The sequence below is a fragment of the Gordionus sp. m RMFG-2023 genome, chromosome 1 (genome assembly GCF_954871325.1).
Source record: "Gordionus sp. m RMFG-2023 chromosome 1, tfGorSpeb1-WG-v2, whole genome shotgun sequence".
NCBI classification, from domain to species: domain Eukaryota; kingdom Metazoa; phylum Nematomorpha; class Gordioida; order Chordodea; family Parachordodidae; genus Gordionus; species Gordionus sp. m RMFG-2023.
Window position 1 is genome coordinate 44,405,781 of NC_088775.1, and position 20,415 is coordinate 44,426,195.

A 20,415-nucleotide genomic window follows, 5' to 3' on the forward strand; every position below is an offset into this window, starting at 1 on the left:
GATGATTATATGATAGATAAGTTAATTTTTTAATTTAAAATTTTAAAAAAGTAAGCTTTTTTTAGAAAATTTTGGCACAAATTATAATTATCCTCATCATCTTTAATCGCTTAAGAAATAAAAAATAAATAAATATTTTATCAAGTTTGACGTTAGTTCTATCTTACATCCAAATCTTAAATAAAAATAAAGAATATAACTGGAGATATATACATTTGAAATCGGGGTCTATTGAACCCCATCCGAGTACTAACGTCATTTTTTTCACCGGAGTATTGAAGGGTTAATTATAAAGTTATTTGTTATAACGTTTTTTCAACAAGCAGGGAAATTTTTTCAAATACCAACCTTATTTTAGATAAAAGAAAAGCACGTCTAAATCTTGATATATTATAAGAATTGCTAAAAGTTACTTTTCAAGCGTATCCATATGGTTACAATTTTAAAAATGTTTCGAAATACAGATACAATTTTATTATACTTATATAAGGCAGGGGTTCGAACCAAACCCGAACCCGGAGATGAAAACACGGGTTTTTGGGAAAAAAATTTGAACCCGAACCGAACCTGGGAATTTTATTTGAACCAGGGTTCAACCGGGTTCACTAATATAAGATATTTGTATAATTATAAATACAAATATTAATAATTTACTTGACATTTTTTCATATTTTCAACTCCATTTTTAAATTTATTCTCAAAGATTCCTATTGGAATGTTGATAAATTTTAAACAATTAAATTCATTTACGCCATTTATTTTTAATGATTAACTTATTCTCAAAGATTATTAATTAGAAGAGGAAAATGAAAGTGAACAAGTCAAAGTAAAAATTATTATATTGGATATTGTTAAATTAAAGAAATACGTCTAAATAAAAATTTTTAAATCTATACATAACTGCTTTGTATTTTTAACTATATTTTGCCTATAAGGGTAATTCCATGACAAATCGACCATTGATTCGGCCGACCATCTCAAAAATGAATGAAACTTTGCATGTTAGTTATTTATGTTGTAAATGTTAAGAAAATCAAAATTTTAGAGTGCTAGCTCAACCAGATCTAATGATATACATCTTCAAAATCGCGAAGTGCGTGATTTCTTTAAATCGTGTTTTTTTAAAAAATACTTAAGATAGAGTTACAAATTATATATCATTTTATAGCCCGTAAAATTTTACATTGGAAAATATAAAAAAAATTAAAAAATTTCAAGTGTTTTCTTATTTTCGGTAAAAATAAAAAAATTAACATTGTTAGGAAGGGATTTTTTGGGTGTTAATATTCACTAAAAATGTTTATTACCTTTATATTAAACGATTTAATAAAAGATCTCGATAGCCATTTTTGTTTTTTTAATTTTATCTGATTTTTTATTAGTTTTATAAATAAAAAAATGCAATATAGATGACGTTATATTAAAATTTTTTATAATATATAATTTTAAATAAAAATATATATGAATAGTATTGTGATTAAAATTAATAAATCAATTGAGTATAACCAAGAATGATGTCCTGGGGCGATATGTAAGCAGGCAGCTCATACAGGTATTATTTATTGACGCTATATTGTATGTAAAAGCATTTTTTGCCACACTAAAGTCTTTCTTCATGGGTACTTGATGGGAGAGTGTTATATTTAATATAACAACCTTATATATTTTTTTTACATTGGGACAATCATATATATCAAATTTAAAATTTGATGAGTGTCAAAACTTATATAATTATTTATATTATCTAAGGGATCCCCAAAAAATTCTTTTCAAAGATATTAGAGAAATGTTGATCTAAAAATTATGATATATATTTTTTTAAATTAATATGAATTCACCTTGTTATCATCATCCATTGTGTAAAATAAAAAAATATCTAGTTTTCTTTTTGTAATGAAATAAACCTGACAGGGTGTTTAAAGAATTTAAAGCAAGTATTATTTTTAATATAAAAAAACCTTATATAAAATTATATTAAAAGTATCTATAATAGATACAGGATACAGATACCACATTTTTATATCTAGATACGCTTTTTAAAAATATCTATATATTCTATTATTTTTATGTCATAATTGGGTCATTCCATGACAAATCAACCACGATTCGGCCGACCCCCTTCGATTTTTTTAAAATTTGGTAAGCAAAGAAAGGTCGATGTAACTAAGAAATAGCCAAAATTTTAGCCTCCTAACATTTATATTTTTGAAGATATTAGGGTTCAAAGTGTCAAAAATGACGTATTTTTACCATTATCTGCCTTCATTCAATTAAGCATATCTTAAAAACTACATAATTGTAAATAACAAATTTAATATCAAAATTACGTACAAAGATTCTACTTTTAGATAAAAAATTTTTTTTATTTTTTTTCCCAATTTCCGGTCATTTTATTTAATATATAAGGACTAAAAACGATTTTTTGGAAATAATACGACCTTCAATTTTTTTAAAAAATTTAGTAGACATTATTAAACTCTTCCTTTATATTTATAAAAAAAAATTGGTCTGGGACGCGGCCATCTTCATTCTCAAAATCGATAAAAATGTTTAGAAAAGTGTATAAATATTTTCCCGAAAGGGGGCGTCTTTGTATAAAATTATATATTAATCAGTTTTTAATGGTTTTTCTTGGACTATTTGATATAATTTAAAGGATTATTCATCTTGTAAGTGAAAATAACAATAAATGGGGCTTTCATTCAATTATAGAAATTGTCTATCGATAAAAGAAATTCAATTTATTACTTTATTATAAAATTTTTTGCCCATATAACATATACTTAATGAATATTAATAAAATATATTCAACCAAGTTTATAGTTCTTGAATATATGAATCAGAATCTTGTTCATTTCATAGACGCCAAAAATAATATCAAAATTTTCTCTACTCAATTTTTTAAAATAATTTGAAATTTTTAAAATATTACAAATATTAATTTATTATTATTATGAAATTATATACAAAATAAAAGTATTATCATAAAATTACCCAAAACAATATAAATATTGGATCGGATTTTCTAAAATCGGCATAGTCTTTCTAAATTAGAATAACAATAAATAAGTGTTTCAATCAATAAAATAAATAAAAATTTTAAAATTGATTAACCCTTTCGCGCCCAGCGAGATCATTTGTCATTAAAATTTTTAATCAATTAATTTTTATATTTAAAGAAACTAATGGTTGGTACTTAGAGATATTAATTTATAAAACAATATTTATTATTTCATATTTTATCATTAACCTGTCAAAATCATTATTTTATTATGTCAAAATGATTATTTTATTATATCAAAGTACAAGTATTTTTTGTTTATGGGAAATATTTCAAGCGCGAAAGGGTTTTATTCATTCAATAACACATACTCACTATATTAATTCATTTTTTAATAAATTTCTTGGTATTTTGATTTCTATCAACACCTAACCCCAAGCCTGGAAAAACTATAGACGAATATACAGTTAAAATTGTACAAGAATTTTATTGTATGGACGAAATAAGCAGAATCATACCAGACAAGAAAGATTGCGTTTCGATTTTGACCAAAGACGGAAAAAAGAATACCATAAGAGATTAATTTTAGATAATTTGAAAAAAATTTATATATTTTTTAAAGAAATGAGGCCTGATGTTAAAATTGGTTTTTCGAAATTCGCAAGCATTCGCCCAAAAATTGTATACTCGTTGAAGGTAGTGGTACACATGTATGTGATTGCAGCTACCACCAAAATTTAAATTAATGATCATTGGATCAAATTTAACCAATGATATGTTGCCCTTTAAAACATACAAACATATTTTACACTTAATAATTTGTAATTCGCCTCAACCATCCATTTATATGGGCAAATGTGATAATTGTCCAGGGTCAACACATTTACGCGATCGAATAGAAATATTGTTTCGTTCTAAGGACATCGAATTTATAACATACAAACAATGGCTATCCGTAGATAGAACCACCCTTGAAACAATAACCAAACCAGTAGGTGAATTTATTAATGCCTTTTTAAAATAAATGGAATCTTTATCATTTTTTTATTTCAACGCAACAATCGTTGTATCAAAACAATCTAAAATTGAACTTAGACGAAGACCAATATTTAATTTTGTGATTTTTAAGAAAACTATAGCTTTATACTTTAGGATGAAGTACAAAATTATCATTGGAATAGGGCTCAATCCACTGTTCACCCTTTTGTTATATATTATAAAGATAATTTTGCCAATATTTGTTGCCTAAATTATGTAATGATATCCGAATCTTTGCAACACAATACAATAGCAGTACATAATTTTAAAAAAACATTGCTCAATTTTTTAATTAATAAAATTTTTTATTTTTCGGTGGATCCGCTGCACAGTACAAAAACGTAAAAATTTTATTAATATTTGCCATCATGAGATGGATTTCGGTGTACAGGCGAAATGGCATTTTTCTGCTACAGCACACGGGAAAAGTGTTTGTGATGGGATTGGTGGCACTGTTAAAAGATTAGCCGCTAGAGCTAGTTTACAAGGCCTTACTCAAAGTACACATCATATGAATTGTACGAGTTAGCTAAAGAAAATATTAATGTCATATATTTTGAATAGATGACCAAAATAAATTATGATTACGAAGATCTATTACTCAGGGAAAGATTTTCAAAAACTAGATCTATACCTGGAACACACAAAATACACCTTGATTCCAACAGATCTACATAATTTAAAAGTAAAATATATTCCAATTTAATAGAAAGTACTTTGGAATAGTTATCATATAATGATGAAAGTATAATTATTGAAGAAATATCATGATACCTAACTTATTTTTATGATTCTAATTGGTGGTTAGCTTTGTTTTAGTGAAAAATCAAAAGCAGGAAGAAATATATATAAAGTTTCTACACCCATCCGGACCTTCAAATTCCTTTACATTCCCAAGATAGACGACACTCTTTGCTTGCCCAAATGTCATATCTTAACATTAGTTTCACTGTTAAATGCTACTGGCCGTAGTTATACTATACATTGTCGTCACAAGAAAGTAAATGCGCTACCGAAAAATTAGAATCTTTTAAAAGTAAGTTTAAATTTAAATTATAGTAATTTTTTTAATATTTAGGGCGCCACATATGAAATGCACAAGATTCTGATTCATATATTCAAGAACTCGAAACTTAATTAAACATATTTTATTAATATTTATTAAATATATGTTATATGGGCAAAAATTTTTATAATAAATTATAAATAAAGTAATAAATTGAATTTCTGTTATCGTTAGACAATTTCTATAATTGAATGAAAGCCCCATTTATTGTTATTTTCACTTACAAGATGAATAATCCTTTAAATTATATCAAATAGTCCAAGAAAAACCATTAAAAAATTATTAATATATAATTTTATACAAAGACGCCCCCTTTCGGGGAAATATTTATACACTTTCTAAACATTTTTATCGATTTTGAGAATGAAGATGGCCGCGTCCCAGACCAATTTTTTTTTATAAATATAAAGGAAGAGTTTAATATTGTCTACTAAATTTTTTAAAAAAATTGAAGGTCGTATTATTTCCAAAAAATCGTTTTTAGTCCTTATATATTAAATAAAATGACCGGAAATTGGGAAAAAAAATAAAAAATTTTTTTTATCTAAAAGTAGAATCTTTGTATGTAATTTTGATATTAAATTTGTTATTTACAATTATGTAGTTTTTAAGATATGCTTAATTGAATGAAGGCAGATAATGGTAAAAATACGTCATTTTTGACACTTTGAACCCTAATATCTTCAAAAATATAAATGTTAGGAGGCTAAAATTTTGGCTATTTCTTAGTTACATCGACCTTTCTTTGTTTACCAAATTTTAAAAAAATCGAAGGGGGTCGGCCGAAAATCTCATTTTTTTTGCTCATTTGACGTGGAATGACCCAATTAGGAACTGGGTTTAGTTTCATTTAAATAACTATGTTTTTTTCTCATAATTTTCTTAGCATTTTTTTGTAATAAATAGAATAAAATAGATAAACATAAAATTTTCAGATTGGTGAATATTTAAATTTAACATAACATTATAAATAAAGAGATTAGGATTAAAATAAATATTTTGAGGTTAAGAAATATTTTATAATTTTAAAAAGGGCCACAGATCATGATATTGTTGCATAAGGCAAAAAAAATTAATTTTGCAGGATTCTAAGATATGGACAAAGGCTAGTATTAAAAAAATTTAAATGGTAAAAGAGCAGAATAATTTTGAAGAATCATTTTAATATAAAATTATTTTTTGTCTAAATTTATAAAAATATTTGTGCTCATTTTGAAGTTTTTGTAAAAATTTTTTTACAGTTTTTGTTATATTTGAGATTAAGTTACTACAAATAACATTTAAGCAAACTTTTTAAATGTTAAAAATGGATCATATGGTGAATAATTCCTTGACAAATCAACAAAAAAAAGCACGATTTTCAACCCGACCCTTCAAATTTTTCTAAAATTTTACAAAATATATATTCGCCTCCAATTTCAAACAATGTCTGAGATATGAGCCTCTAAATGTAAATGGGGCATGGCGAAATACCCTCCTTTTAATTTTAGATATCTTTGGATATAATTGAGCGAGTAATGTTAAATATTGTTTAAAAATTTAAATGTCAAACCGGAAATGAGCATAAATCAAATCGGGGTTTTTATCTCTCAGATTTTTTTATGTATGGATATAAAATCAATTAATAAATATGCAAAATAGTTGGACTGAACTCACGTTTAGGAGATATGTGGCATTTTAATCATTATTCTATTGCAAATATTCTCTATAAATATTTGATGTTATAGGAGATATGGCTCTAATCATTAATCTATTGCAAATATTCTCTATAAATATTTGATATTAATCAATAATGGCAATATAAGTCAAAAGCTATCAATAAATATTTAAAAATAGTTATTAAAGTTCTAAAAAGCTTTTTTTGAGGGGGACTGGTTAATTTAATTGTTGAATTGAATTTCTCTCCTTATAAAAATAACTTCAAAATACAAATCTATTTTTGATAATAATTTTCAGAGACCTGCAAAGGTACCATTTGTACGGCCCGGCTCGGATTTTTTTTCAAAAATTTTTTACGGCCAGGCTCGGCCCGGGTTTAAAAATTTTAGGCCTGGCCTGGCCCGGCCCGGGTTTAAAAATTTTAGGCCTGGCTTGGCCCGGCCCGAATATTTAAAAAAAATTTTTGGGGGCCCGGCCCGGCCAGGATTTTAAAAATAAATTTTTTTTAGGCCCGGCTCGGAATTTTTCAAAATTACATTCAACCTGGTATATACAAAAAATTCATTATTTCGTATTTTATCATATTTTTCGGAGAGTATTATCATTTAATAAGCAAGTATAAAAACGGCTAACTCAATATTTTCGCCAGAAAAATATTGACTAAGCCTTGAAATTTCGATACTATATGTCTAGACCTTTGCTCCTTCTATGAGCAAAATTTCCAGGCTTGCTTAATATTTTTCTGGATAAAGAACTGAGTTACCCGTTTTTAAAAATCGGCTCAAAACGAGCCTTTTTTAACATATTTTATTCTAAACAGATATTTAGTATATTACAAATTGATACAATAAAAAATTTGTGTAAATAATATTTTGAGAATATAATAATGTATTTAATCCTTTGCGTATTTATTCCATGGCAGGAAAACTATAATTTTATTATATGATAGATACTATGAGTGTTAGCTAGTGTTAACTTTCACCAAACATTATATTAATCATAACTATATATAATCATTATAACCATATCTAATTGACGAATATAATAATTTATGTTGTATTAATTTTTTAAAAAAATACGGCCCGGCCCGGGTATTTTTTAATTTCAGGCGCGGCCCGGGTATATTTAAAAATTTAAAATACAGCCCGGCTCTGGTACCCGGGCTTAGGGCCGGGCCTGCAGGTCTCTGATAATTTTATTGAAAAAAAATTTTAGTTCTTATATTGTAAATTGAATAATTTTTACAATATTATTATAATTTTCCCTATGAATAAAAATATGAAACATTAAAAATTTAAATGGCTCTTCTAGCTCAATTATATCGAAAATTAAAGTGAGTGCATTTGCCTTAATTTTTTGACCTTAAGCCTGTATCCCAACTGCTATTCAGAGTTCGATGCTTAAATTTTATTTTTTCTTAGTTATAGTATTAGTAAAAATTTTAGAAAAATCTAAGGGGATTAAGTTGAAACTCATGTTGATTTGTCATGAAATTCACCATATATAAGAAGTCATACCAAATTATTTCCACACAGAGAAATAAGCTATATTTATCTGTAATTCGTTTAATAATATATTAATTTGATTGATAAGGATCATTCCATTTGATTCTTAATATTTCATTCATTCAAACCTACATAATTAAATACACATTTTTTATTTCAACGGATAATAAGCCTCAATTATGATAGTCTTTCACAAACATCAAACTCCAATACCAAAAGCGAACCCATCACTGACGATTATGGCTACTACTCTGCTGCTACAAAGAACAACAATTCTACATATCTTTCTTTGCCCTCACCATCACCCCATTCAGAACCATTACGAATTTGTGCTTTAACTTCAGGATCAGCTGACGTTGGGGTTGTTCAAAATTCTTTGGCCATGGGAATCTCTCAGCAGGTGCCGTCACTTATGATGATGGTGGACTCGCGAATATGCCGCGATTTTCTGCGGGGTGTGTGTAAACGTGGACCCGCATGTAAATTTATCCACCACCACATCATGGATGCAGCCCCCATTCCACTAGTTTGCCGCGATCATCGTAACGGTATATGTGTCCGAGGATCTACTTGTAAATATCAGCACATTCCGCTTTCGCCTCTACCTTCAGTTGGCACTTCATGCAATGAGGACTGTGGTGACGAAGACTCACTTATGATGGTTATGATGGGTGGCGGGATCGGTGGGGGTCCTGTTGGTGTGTCTTTGGCCCCCTCAACCTCTTTTTACTTATCGGATTCTCGGGCCACCTCTATGACCATCCCATCGTCTCTCTTCTCTTGTGCTAAATCCATTGGTCTCGATGATGCAGTATTAACATCTCGTCGTTGGGATCAGGTCTGTGGTGATATCACCCCTAATACGGCATCTTTCTCACCCCCATACTCATCTTCGGCCTCTCATGCCCAATTGAGTACTGCGGATAAGATTATTCCCGTCTGCCGGGACTACATGAAAGGAAAGTGCGACCGTGGTTTTCGATGCCGCTTTCGACACATTACTATGGCGGATTATCGTAGCGACTCGAAAGAGCGCTCTCGAGGTTCCATCTTTAAGGAAGGACCCTCTATTTTAGGTCGAATATTACCAACGGTATCACTGCCCACAGTCGTCGTCAGCGCAGCCTCTGGTCCGCTCTTTATATCGCATCAGCCCCATCACTCAGCCCTGCAATATTCTCTGTCTCCCCTCTCCATGCAGTCATGTTGTCCGCTGACTTACGTGACCCCGGCTTCAGCAACTATCAATATCTTGGATCCCGGCTTAGAACTGCCTCTTACGAAGCGCCGCCTTCGTCAACAGGCTCAACAGATAGGTAATGCTGTCGTCAGCATTATTGATAACCCCCTTTCCAATTCGGCTTCTATGGACGGTTTGAACAATTCCAACGATTCCATTAACACTTTTAATAATGTCAAACTCAGTGCTGGTGGTAGCGCGGGTATTCTCAACATGATACCACTATACTCTGGTTCCGATTTTAACAACATTAACAATTCTTCCGGTAACCATAATCTTCATACCTTGTCCCACTCGGAAAAGGCTTTGGTAGAGGAGAACGAAAGCCTGAAGCAACGACTTAATACTCTCAAGAAACAGATTGCGGAACTTAATGCCACAGTTGATATGCTTCTCGAGCAGAATAGGAGGTTACGGTTGTGCGGTATGGGTGGAGGTATAGTCGGAAGTGCTAATACCCTTCTTGGATCGCTCAATAACACAACCTCTATGACTCTGGGTCAAATCGCTCAATCCCCTTCCGCTGCTATAGCCCCATTGACTCTTCTGGCCGCCCACCAGCCTCACCAGCAACTTCAACCTCTGACACAATCTACCCTCATGATAGGAAACAATCACCAAATAATTCCACACTCTTTCCAAACCAATATCAGTGGTAATCAATCATTCAACATCTCTGATACCTCGTTGGCCGGCACCCATCTTAGTAATATCCAGGTCTTGCCATGTATCAACCAATCCCATAGTTACCTCCAAAGCGGCGACACCACTTTCCTTCAGAATCAGCTTTATCAGCAACACCAACAAATGCTGAACGTTACCCAGATTAACCCTTCCCTGCAATCTCATTCTACTCACTCTCACGTTCAACAACTCGCCTCCGCAAACTCTATATCTCTCTGCATTGAGACAGATCAACTTACTCAAAATCAAATAGTTCCCAATGTATGCGAAACAGTCAACTCTCGTGCAGCCAACCACGTAAACGACAGAGAGACAATAAAAATTAAGGAAGATATCACGAAATAGAAAATAATTTTTTCGAATTACTTATACGATATTAGCGTTTAATTCCACACTAATTTTTAATTGTATTTATATATTTTATTCTGTCGTTTATATTAATTATATAATGCATCATGTTATTGTTTTTTGTTTATTATGATGAGTAATAACCGAAATAATTGTTAAACATCGTTATTTCATTCTTCTACCTGTATGACCTTTATTTATTAATTAAAAATTGTATTGACATATTTGTTTTCTCTGTAACTATTTTGAAATGATAATAAAACATTATTTAAAAAAGATTAATTGCTCTAAATTGAAACTTGTTTTATGCGAATCTTTGTCAGACTTTTCAACAAACATTACCACTCCGCTTTATACTGTTTTAAAATGTAATTGTACACTAAAAATGAATTTCATAGAATCATTTATCCTTATGGTAAAAATGCGAATTGATTAATTAGGTTATTCATATGAATTGATAATTCAATATTTTGATTCCATCAACAAAACGTTTTTTCAAAGCTGTTTTTAGGTAATGTTACCAGCAAATGATGTGTGAAATGCAGGGACCTGAACCGTTCAGTTTGGTAAAGGTTCAGTATGTAAAAAATTATAGTGGTTACGCTTTGGTTCAGAAGAAATTTATAAAGGTTCGGTTCAGCTAATTATAAAGGTTCATTACGGTTAGAAATTTTTTTTTATTGAAGCAACACCATCTTCTAATTTATTTTTATTTTAAGTATCTATGAATTATATATAAAAAAAAATTTATAAGATTCAAAATAACTCATTTTTAAATATATTATTTGAACGTATTAGTAAAATATTTTCTAATATAAATGGATTCCTTTTTGTTCGTTGTGACGATAACACAAATTTTAGCCCCGAAAAAGTCCTTTCTACAGAAACTTGTGTTGCGGGAACCGCCAATACTATAAGAGCAAGTTTATATAATTCTGGATATTCAAATTATTTCCATTTCTAAAATATAAAAACTGACCGGTTTAACCGTTTTTTATAAAGGTTCATTTTACTCCTTCAAAAGATAATTATATCGGTTATGTTTCAGATATTTATACCGGTTTATAATGGTTTAACGGTTTGTTACGGTTCACTCCGGGTCCCTGGTGAAACGGGGATCCGGATATTTTTAAAAAATGAATTCAACAAGTTATCCTTTGTTTGGAAATATACAAAAAAATTGTTGGTAACATTGCCCAATAACCGCTTCCAAAAATACGTTTATCTGGAAATGTCCGAAGAAAGAATGACCAAAAAATTATGAAGTAATTTTATATATAATAATTCAATGAAATTATTTTTCGTAAAATAGTATAGCGAATCGTGTAATTCGGGTTAATTGTATAATAGGAATGATATATGACCGATATCATTCTTCTCATAATGGAAAGAAATTAATTTCTAAATTTTTAAATAATTTTTAAATAAAATGTTTTAAAGAAAGGGATATTATTTAAAAAAGTAATTTTAAAATTTGATAATTTGTTGAGTCTTCCAAAATAAATTGAAATTAGTTTTGTACACTGTTTTATTTTTGACGCTAAAAGGTAAAAATATAGATTGTAAATATGTTAAATTAAAATTTAAGTGAAGATTTCCCCTAAATAAGTGACAATTGTCAATCGTTATTTTTAAAGTTTTTTGAATTTTTTTAAAGCAAATGGGTAAAAATATATATTGTAAACATGTTAAATTAAAATTTCAGTGAAGATGTACCATAGAAAGTGACATTGTCATAATCGTTATTTTTAAACTTTTTTGAATTTTTTTAAAGTAAATAGGTAAAAATATATATTGTAAAAATGTTAAATTAAAATTTCAGTGAAGATATACCATAGAAAGTGACAATTGTCATAATCGTTATTTTTAAACTTTTTTGAATTTTTTTAAAAGTAAATCGGTAAAAATATATATTGTAAAAATGTTAAATTAAAATTTCAGTGAAGATATACCATAGAAAAATGACAATTGTCATAATCATTATTTTTGAACTTTTTTGAATTTTTTAAAAGAAAACTGGTAAATATATATATTGTAAACATGTTAAATTAAAATTTTAGTGATGATACCACAGAAAAGTGACAGTTGTCATAATCGTTATTTTTGAACTTTTTTGTTAAAACGAGGTGACTTTTAGCCTACGCCCGTTTATCTTATTAGGCGAGGAGGAGAGCACACTTTTTAATTACATAACCATTTAAATTTGAAAGTAAGGAGATTGATTTGTAAATCTACACGTATAAATAAATTTCTTGATTTGAAAACTATCTAAATAAAAAAAAAGATTAAGTTTTGTTAATTGGTTAGTTGTGTAACCCCCAGACCCGTGGTTTGGGTCTAAAAATTGACTAAACCAGCTCTGATCACGAGCCCCTGGGAAAGACTCGGAGTTCACACACTTAATCGCCACGCCTAAAAAAATGCGAATATGTATTTTCTTTAAAAAATATTACAAAACGATGTAATTATTTATATAAAGTATTTAAGAATAAATGTGGGGGGGGGGGGGGGTTTAACTAAACCTTTTTTCGCAAAATCGATTTTCATAATTCTTCCTAAATTTTTCTCGCAATTGATCAGACGTACTATGTTTTCTTTAAAAGTCAAAACAAATCTTTTCCTCTTAATAATTTTTTTCAAAAAGGCAAAAGCATAGTCAATGGCACATTTCCCCTTTAATGTCAATATTATTTTTAATTTCATATAATAAAATATCGAATCCCGGATAAAACCCTCGAAAAAACCTCGGAATAAAAACCTCCTGTTAGGACCTAATAATATCGGTATATTTTTATTTGGATTTAATAAAGTATAGGCAAATTAGTATTTTAGAAAAAATTATTATAGAAATATAATTTAATAATAATTTTTTTTAGGCCCCAATTCATTACTTAAAGATTACTTATACATTACTTAAAGATTACTCATATACCCTCCTGGTACTGGGACAAAAAATTACCCCAGTAAAATAACCCATGTATTACTAATTTTCGTAAAAATTATTTGTTATTGTAATAAATACAATATCCATCCTTAATTACTATATTAAGTAGACTAAATTTGACAAAATTTGCAATAAGATCTGTTTATTTAATGAAAAATCATTATGTATATACAAATTTAATAATTTAGAATAATAATTTTATCGGTTGACATCAAATAAAGGTGAAAATCGCCCTCATAAAATCTAATCTGGAAGGCTTTGCACCCTATCACGGTATTCCTCGCAAAGTTTCTTTAACCGAATCTGAGTATTATAACTCTACGATTTTGTTTTGGTGTCCAACTACCTACACGCCATCGTTCAAGTTTGGTTTCATCGGCAGCAACCTCGCATTTCATTTTATTAATCAATACCCAAATTGATGGGCGTTTATTCCCAACCAGATATGAAAAATGATGATCCCAACCTTCGTATTGATTATTTGTGGGTTCTTCATCAGATAGGGTGTTCTCATTCACGTTCCAAGTTTCTGGAGGAAATCGAGGCCCAATTTGAAGTGTCTGGGATTGAGAATTGCTTCTTGTGGCCTCCCTTGATGTAATTTTTATCGAAATATTCAAGAATATCTTTACCATGGGTCGGAGTAACTGATCTCAGGAATGCCATTGCATTGCCCATATCACATAAAGGAACAAATGTTAAGCCGTCCCTCATGCCACAAAAGAAGCTTAGTGCTTCATCGGTTCTGTATTGGCTTTCCAGACCTAGCTTTTGTAGTTTTCTTTGGGTACTTTGACACAAATGGTAAATCATCCTCTGATTTAAATAATTTAATATTAATTTTTATTAGGCATACTAATATAAAAGTAAATAATACAGAATACTTATCCAATATATACAAATAGTTTACATGTACAACTTAAAAATATATTAAATCAAGTATATTAAAATATTTAATTTCGCGTAAATATACATTTAAAAAATAATAATACTGTATTTATAAAAATAATAAATATATATAATTATAATAAAATATAAGCAATTTTTGTTGTACATAACGGAATTTAAGAAAAATATATAATTTAAAAATTCTAGAAATTTTAATTTAACATGATAATATTATTTCTATTTTTTCGTAAGATTTTGTGTTGGGGGGGGAGGGGGGGGGGTACTGATATATAATTGCAGAAAATTTTTTGGGGACATAAAATTTCCACCCATATTAATATAATATGCCATGAGCACTCACTTATAAATTTATTTATCAAAATTAATTATTGCTAGGTTATACTAAAAAAATTAAATGAAAATTGAGAAGAAAAAAATTAAGAAAAGATCCGAAAAACAAAGATTAAAATAGAAAATAAATGACCAATCTCTCCCCCGTCTCTCTCTCCCATTGTTATTTAAAATTTGTAACAATAGCAAGATTTTTTGGTTCTTTAAATTATTTCAATTTAAAATGTATTATTTATATATTTATTCTTAAATTTCAATGATTATAGTGCCTCGATGGCACCAGTAAGTTTTTTTAAAATTTTTTTTAAAAAAAAAATTCTTATTTTAATAAATGGTTCAGTCTCAACGCTACACCCTTACTAAAAATTTCATAATTTAGTAAGCATAAAAAAATATTCGATTTAAATTATGATCAAAATATTTATGATAATATAAAAAAATTTTTTTATTATTTACTCATATTATTTGTTAATCATGCAAAATGAATCCAAATTTTTTGTGTTCAAAAGCGTTCCTATTTTTTTTAAAATATCATTTAAAAAAATTTAAAATAACAATATTTATATATTTTTTAAATGTTTTTTTTATATGTATTACATGATTTTTAAATAAAAGAATTAATATATAATTTTTACGTTGATAAATCTCATTTTGAACCTTTGCGCAAATAAACAAGAATATCTTTTAGTTCAATCTCCACTAAAAGTTCTCATACACAGTGGCGTAGCCAGGATTTTATCATGGGTCATGGGGGGGGGGTTAAGAAATTTTTTGGGGGGCTTCGACCCCCATACCTTTCATTTTTTGAACTTTCATATAACAAAATTTTAGGGTATTTTATTATATATTTTACATTCCTTTATTTAATCATGTATATATTTTTATTAATTAAAATACTTTCAAAATGTTGATATTTTATATAATATAGATTTTAATATTAAAAATTATAATGTATAAAAACTCTATTTTAAAAAGAGTAATTTTTTACAATTATATAAAATATGTAATTATTATGCAAATAATGATATTTAAAAAAATATGATAATATTATCTTATAAATAATACTTTTTTTACAAAAAAAAATTGATTATATATTAAAACTAATAAAATTTTATTGCTATTTTTTGATTTTAATTTAAAAAGAGCGATCCACTTTTCTCTGAGATTTTGCTAATTCATCTATAGAATCAAATTTTTATCTAAAATAATCTCCTTATAAATATTCAATAGGGCTAATCCATTTAAACGTTTTTCACCAGTTGTGTTTCTTAAATAGGTTTTTAACCTTTTTAAAGTTGAAAAAGACCTTTCATTAGTGCAGGTACTAATTGGCAAGGTAGCTAAAATAATTAATAATGTTTTGATATTAGAGAGGGAATCTAAAATGCAATTACACATGGAAAGGGCTAGCAGAGCATTTTTTGGTCTCAAAGAATACCCTATTCTGTCAAGATTTTTATACCAAAATTCGACATCACAAAGTAACTTATATGAACCTACTAAATCATCAGCATAAAACTGAGATTTTTTTAATATCATCTCTTGTTTCAAGTGTAATCAACAGTTTAGACTCAACCGGCAAAGAAAATAAAAGCTTTTTAAATTATAATTATGACTAATAAATCTTTCTTTTAATTGAAATAAAAATGTATCAATAAGGGGAATAAAAATGTTTATTTTATAAATCCTCAATCGTAGATGCATCAATATTTGATCGATTGGATTGTCTAGAGACTACTCTAGGTTTAAAAATTTCAATTCCAAACATATTAGCAATCTTTACTTTTTCATATATTTCATGAAAATTTTCATCCACATTCTCTCTGATATTTGTTAATATTTTAACAATATCCTTTGCTCTATTCATAATCTCCCTTAAATCCAAATCAATTTTTTGTAGCATTTTGCTAAAATCATATGTATAATTAAATAAAAAATAAACACATTGAATTGAAATTAAAAATTGTGGCTTAATAATAGCCTGCAAAAGATTTCCGGCATCTGCTGAATCTTTTTCCTTGCTTGATATATAAAATTATAGTGCTGCAAAGACAACATCATATATTTCAATAAAGAGTTTCACCGACTCTTGTCTTTCGATGAATCTGGTCGGACAAAATCTTTTTAGTTTTTTTTTTGATTTTTTGAGTCAATATCATGATACGTTTGAATAAATAACTCCCTTTTTTGGGGTGGTGTGAAATAGCTGCAAACCAAAAAAATATATAAATAATCAAATGTGTATATCTATTATTATTTATAATTTAAAACATAAAAATTAAGCGTTTATTAAGAATTTATTAAATTAAAAAAAAAAATTTTTTTTACATTTTTCATGGGGGGGGGGGGTTGAACCCTTAACCCCCCCCCCCCCCCCCCCCCCCCCCCACATGCTTACGCCATTGCTCACAACTAACATTAAAAACGATCCAAATTTTTCTTCGTCTATATTATTTCTCAGCCTATTTTTTATTAAATGTTCTCTCGCAATTAACTTGAGTAAATGATAAAGAATGCATATGTGAAAAATAAATTATATTAATCAATTGTTACATTTATTATCACAATTCACATTCTGTTATTATCTTATTCTACTTTTTCATTAGACTCCTCACCTGCTCATACGATATCATCGTCCGTTTCATTTAATTCTGCTATTAAATCCTTGAATTCACAGGCAATGAACACAATTCGTTACGTTATTTAACATTCAATATATTTGTTGTGTCACTTTTTCCAAGGCCTTTTCAGAAATACCTTTACTATTATTTTTATCAAAATGCCTAGGATAATATTGAACATTCAAAATAAACTCTCTTTTTGCGGAAAACCATTCTGGTGTTTATAATTTGATCAATTATAGGACGAAATACTTCGACCCTATAATTTCAAATCAAATCCAACAAGTTTTTTTTTATCTCATTAATTTTCCCGACGATAACATCCTCAACAGTTATCGATAATCTGGTATTTAAAAAAAAGTTATAAAGAATATATTTTTTAATGTTTACCTAATAAATTTAAAATAACAAATAAAAGTTGTTTATTAGCCTGCCCATTGTTAAAATTTTTCAAAGGTCCGTTAGCACTTTTTAACCCTTTCGCGCCCATGGATAATATTGGAATCATAATTTTTCAATAAATTTTTTATGCATTAAAAATAACCACTGATAACTTTTGAAATCATATTTTTAATTTTTAATATTTGCTGTTTCGTATTTTATCAATAACTCGCTTTGTTACATATGTTATTATATCATATTATAGTTATAAAAAATCAATTTTTTCGTACCAATTTCGCGCCAAAATTTTAATTCATATTTCTGGTTATCAAATCTTGCTAAAAATATAAGTATTTATTATTAATATATATATATATTAATATTTTTATTTAAAAATTATCATCTTTTTAATCATTTTGTGTGTTGGAAATTGAACATAATGCCATTTGGCATCATTGGTCATTTCTTATGCACTAAAATATTTTTTATCAATAAATGGAAATTTTTGGCAAATTATTTAGGATATTTAGATTTAAAATTATGAAAACGGAAGGGGGGGGGTAATTAGATTAGATTTTGATAATAGTTACCTATATTGATTATCTAATATCTATTAGTGGGTTTTCTTGGATATAGGGAGAGGTTCTAATAAATATTTTATATAAATAACATGTAATATGAAATGCTTTTTATATCAATATGCATTTAGATATGACTACACTTATCCCCGAGGGTGATATATCTGAGGCTGATATAGAGGGCTCAGACGAAGAAGATAATTATTATTCTTTGCTGGCAGATGATTTGCCGACTTCATCTTATATTACAAATCAACTAGGCCTTGATGTGGAGGATATAATAGAAGATACTTCTATAATTAAAATAAAAGATAACCCCATGTGGTCTAAGAAAGACATAGGAAATATGAATACAGAATATATCCCTATATTAGAAATTCCTGAAGAGGATTCAACTCCACTAACATATTTTCGTAAATTTTTTGACAATCAAATAATCAGTAATTTTGTATCGGAAACAAATAATTATTCATTCAAATGTTCCGGTAAATCTATAAATACAGATAGTGATGAAATTGAAAAATTTATTGGGTTACATTTATATACTAGTATAGTTAAGATGCCTTCTATACGACAATATTGGTCTGTTGAAACATCTATTCCACAAATAGCGGAAACTATGTCCCGCAACCGTTTCCTTTTGATCCGGGAATTTTTCCATGTCAATAATAACAAGGATATGGTAGCTAGGGAAGACAAAGGATACAACAAATTCAAAATTCAACCCTTCATATTCCAATTAAAACAAAATTTCAAAAAAATTAAACTTGAAGAGAAGCTAGCCATCGATGAATTCATAATTCCCTTCAAGGGACGATCAATATTACGACAATATATCAAATCAGAGCCCCATAAATGGGGGATAAAAGTGTTTGCTTTATGTGACTCTTCCGGGTATATGTATGATTTTGAAATATACCAGGGAAAGTCAACAAACATCATAAATTATGTTTGGGTATCAGTGGGTATATCGTTCTTCGGCTATCGGAAATTATACCTCCAAACATAAACCACAAATTATATATAGATAATTTTTTCTCCTCATATCAATTATATTTGATGCTTAAAAAAAGGGATATTTGGTATCTGGAACGATAAGATCAAATCGCTTATCAGGGTGCACACTTAAAAATGATAAGGCTTTAAAAAAAGAAGGAAGAGGCGCCATAGATTACAAAAGCGAAAAGAATGGTATTATTATCTGCAAGTGGCAGGACAACAAAGCTGTTACTACTATATCTAATTTTATAGGTGTTTTACCTACAACCAAAGTTAAGCGATGGTCTGTTTCGGATAAAGTCTTAATAAATGTAGAAATGCCCGCAATAATTAAGAACTATAATGAGGGAATGGGTGGAGTAGATCTTCACGATATGCTGGTGGAGTTATATCGGACAGATATTAAATGGAAACGATATTATATGCGAATGGTTTTCCATTTATTGGATTCTTGTGTGGTAAATCCCTGGCTCCTATTAGACGCCATATGAAAGCGTTAAATAATATAAAATTTATGCCTTTACTGGTATTTAAATCGCAGATAGCAAAAGGGTTGATGCTTGCAGGAAAGGATAATACAAAGAAAACCGGCAGACCTTCCAGCATAGATGTTAAAAAAGAAAAGCTATCAACATTGCCTCCATATCGGATATAAGATATGACCAAGTAGGTCATTTCCCAATGCCCGTAAGTATTAAGCAAAGGTGCAAGTATTGCGTAGAAGCCTATTCAAGAATTATTTGCAAAAAAATGTAATATTTATTTATGTTTAAATAATAAACGAAATTGTTATTTGTCATTTCATATGAAATAAAATATTTTTTAAATGAACTTGCATTTTGCCCATTGATAACAATTGGAATCATTAAATATCTTTTGATAGAAATACTCGAAATAAGTTTTTTTGATGAAAATGTGTTATTTGTGTCTATAATAAATAACTCTTAAAAAAAAAAATTTTTCATCGAGGGAAAAAAAGTTGGGCGCAAAAGGGTTAAATTATTTAGCTAGCCAGCCCAATTTGATAGAAGGGCGTGGGCTAAAAACCAGATCATTTGGGCAAAAAAATTCAAAAATATTTTAAATAACGATTAACTGAAATTTTATTTTAA

The 20,415-nt window shown here is 28.5% G+C and overlaps 2 protein-coding genes across 2 annotated transcripts in view; both read left to right on the top strand.

The window, feature by feature from the left end:
- Positions 1-10,762, top strand: part of LOC135931064 (uncharacterized) — a 34,076-nt gene extending 23,314 nt beyond the window's left edge. Inside the window, exon 2 of the mRNA XM_065467928.1 lies at positions 8,441-10,762. Coding sequence (XP_065324000.1) covers positions 8,441-10,538 — 2,098 coding nt within the window. The 3' untranslated portion in view covers positions 10,539-10,762. The remainder of the gene's footprint in view (positions 1-8,440) is intronic.
- Positions 10,763-18,425: 7,663 nt separating this feature from the next.
- Positions 18,426-19,958, top strand: LOC135926057 (piggyBac transposable element-derived protein 3-like). Its single transcript, XM_065461723.1, has 3 exons — positions 18,426-19,259; positions 19,378-19,761; positions 19,845-19,958. The coding sequence occupies exons 1-3, from the start codon at positions 18,426-18,428 to the stop codon at positions 19,956-19,958; spliced, it is 1,332 nt and encodes a 443-aa protein (XP_065317795.1).
- The last annotated feature ends 457 nt before the right edge of the window (positions 19,959-20,415 follow it).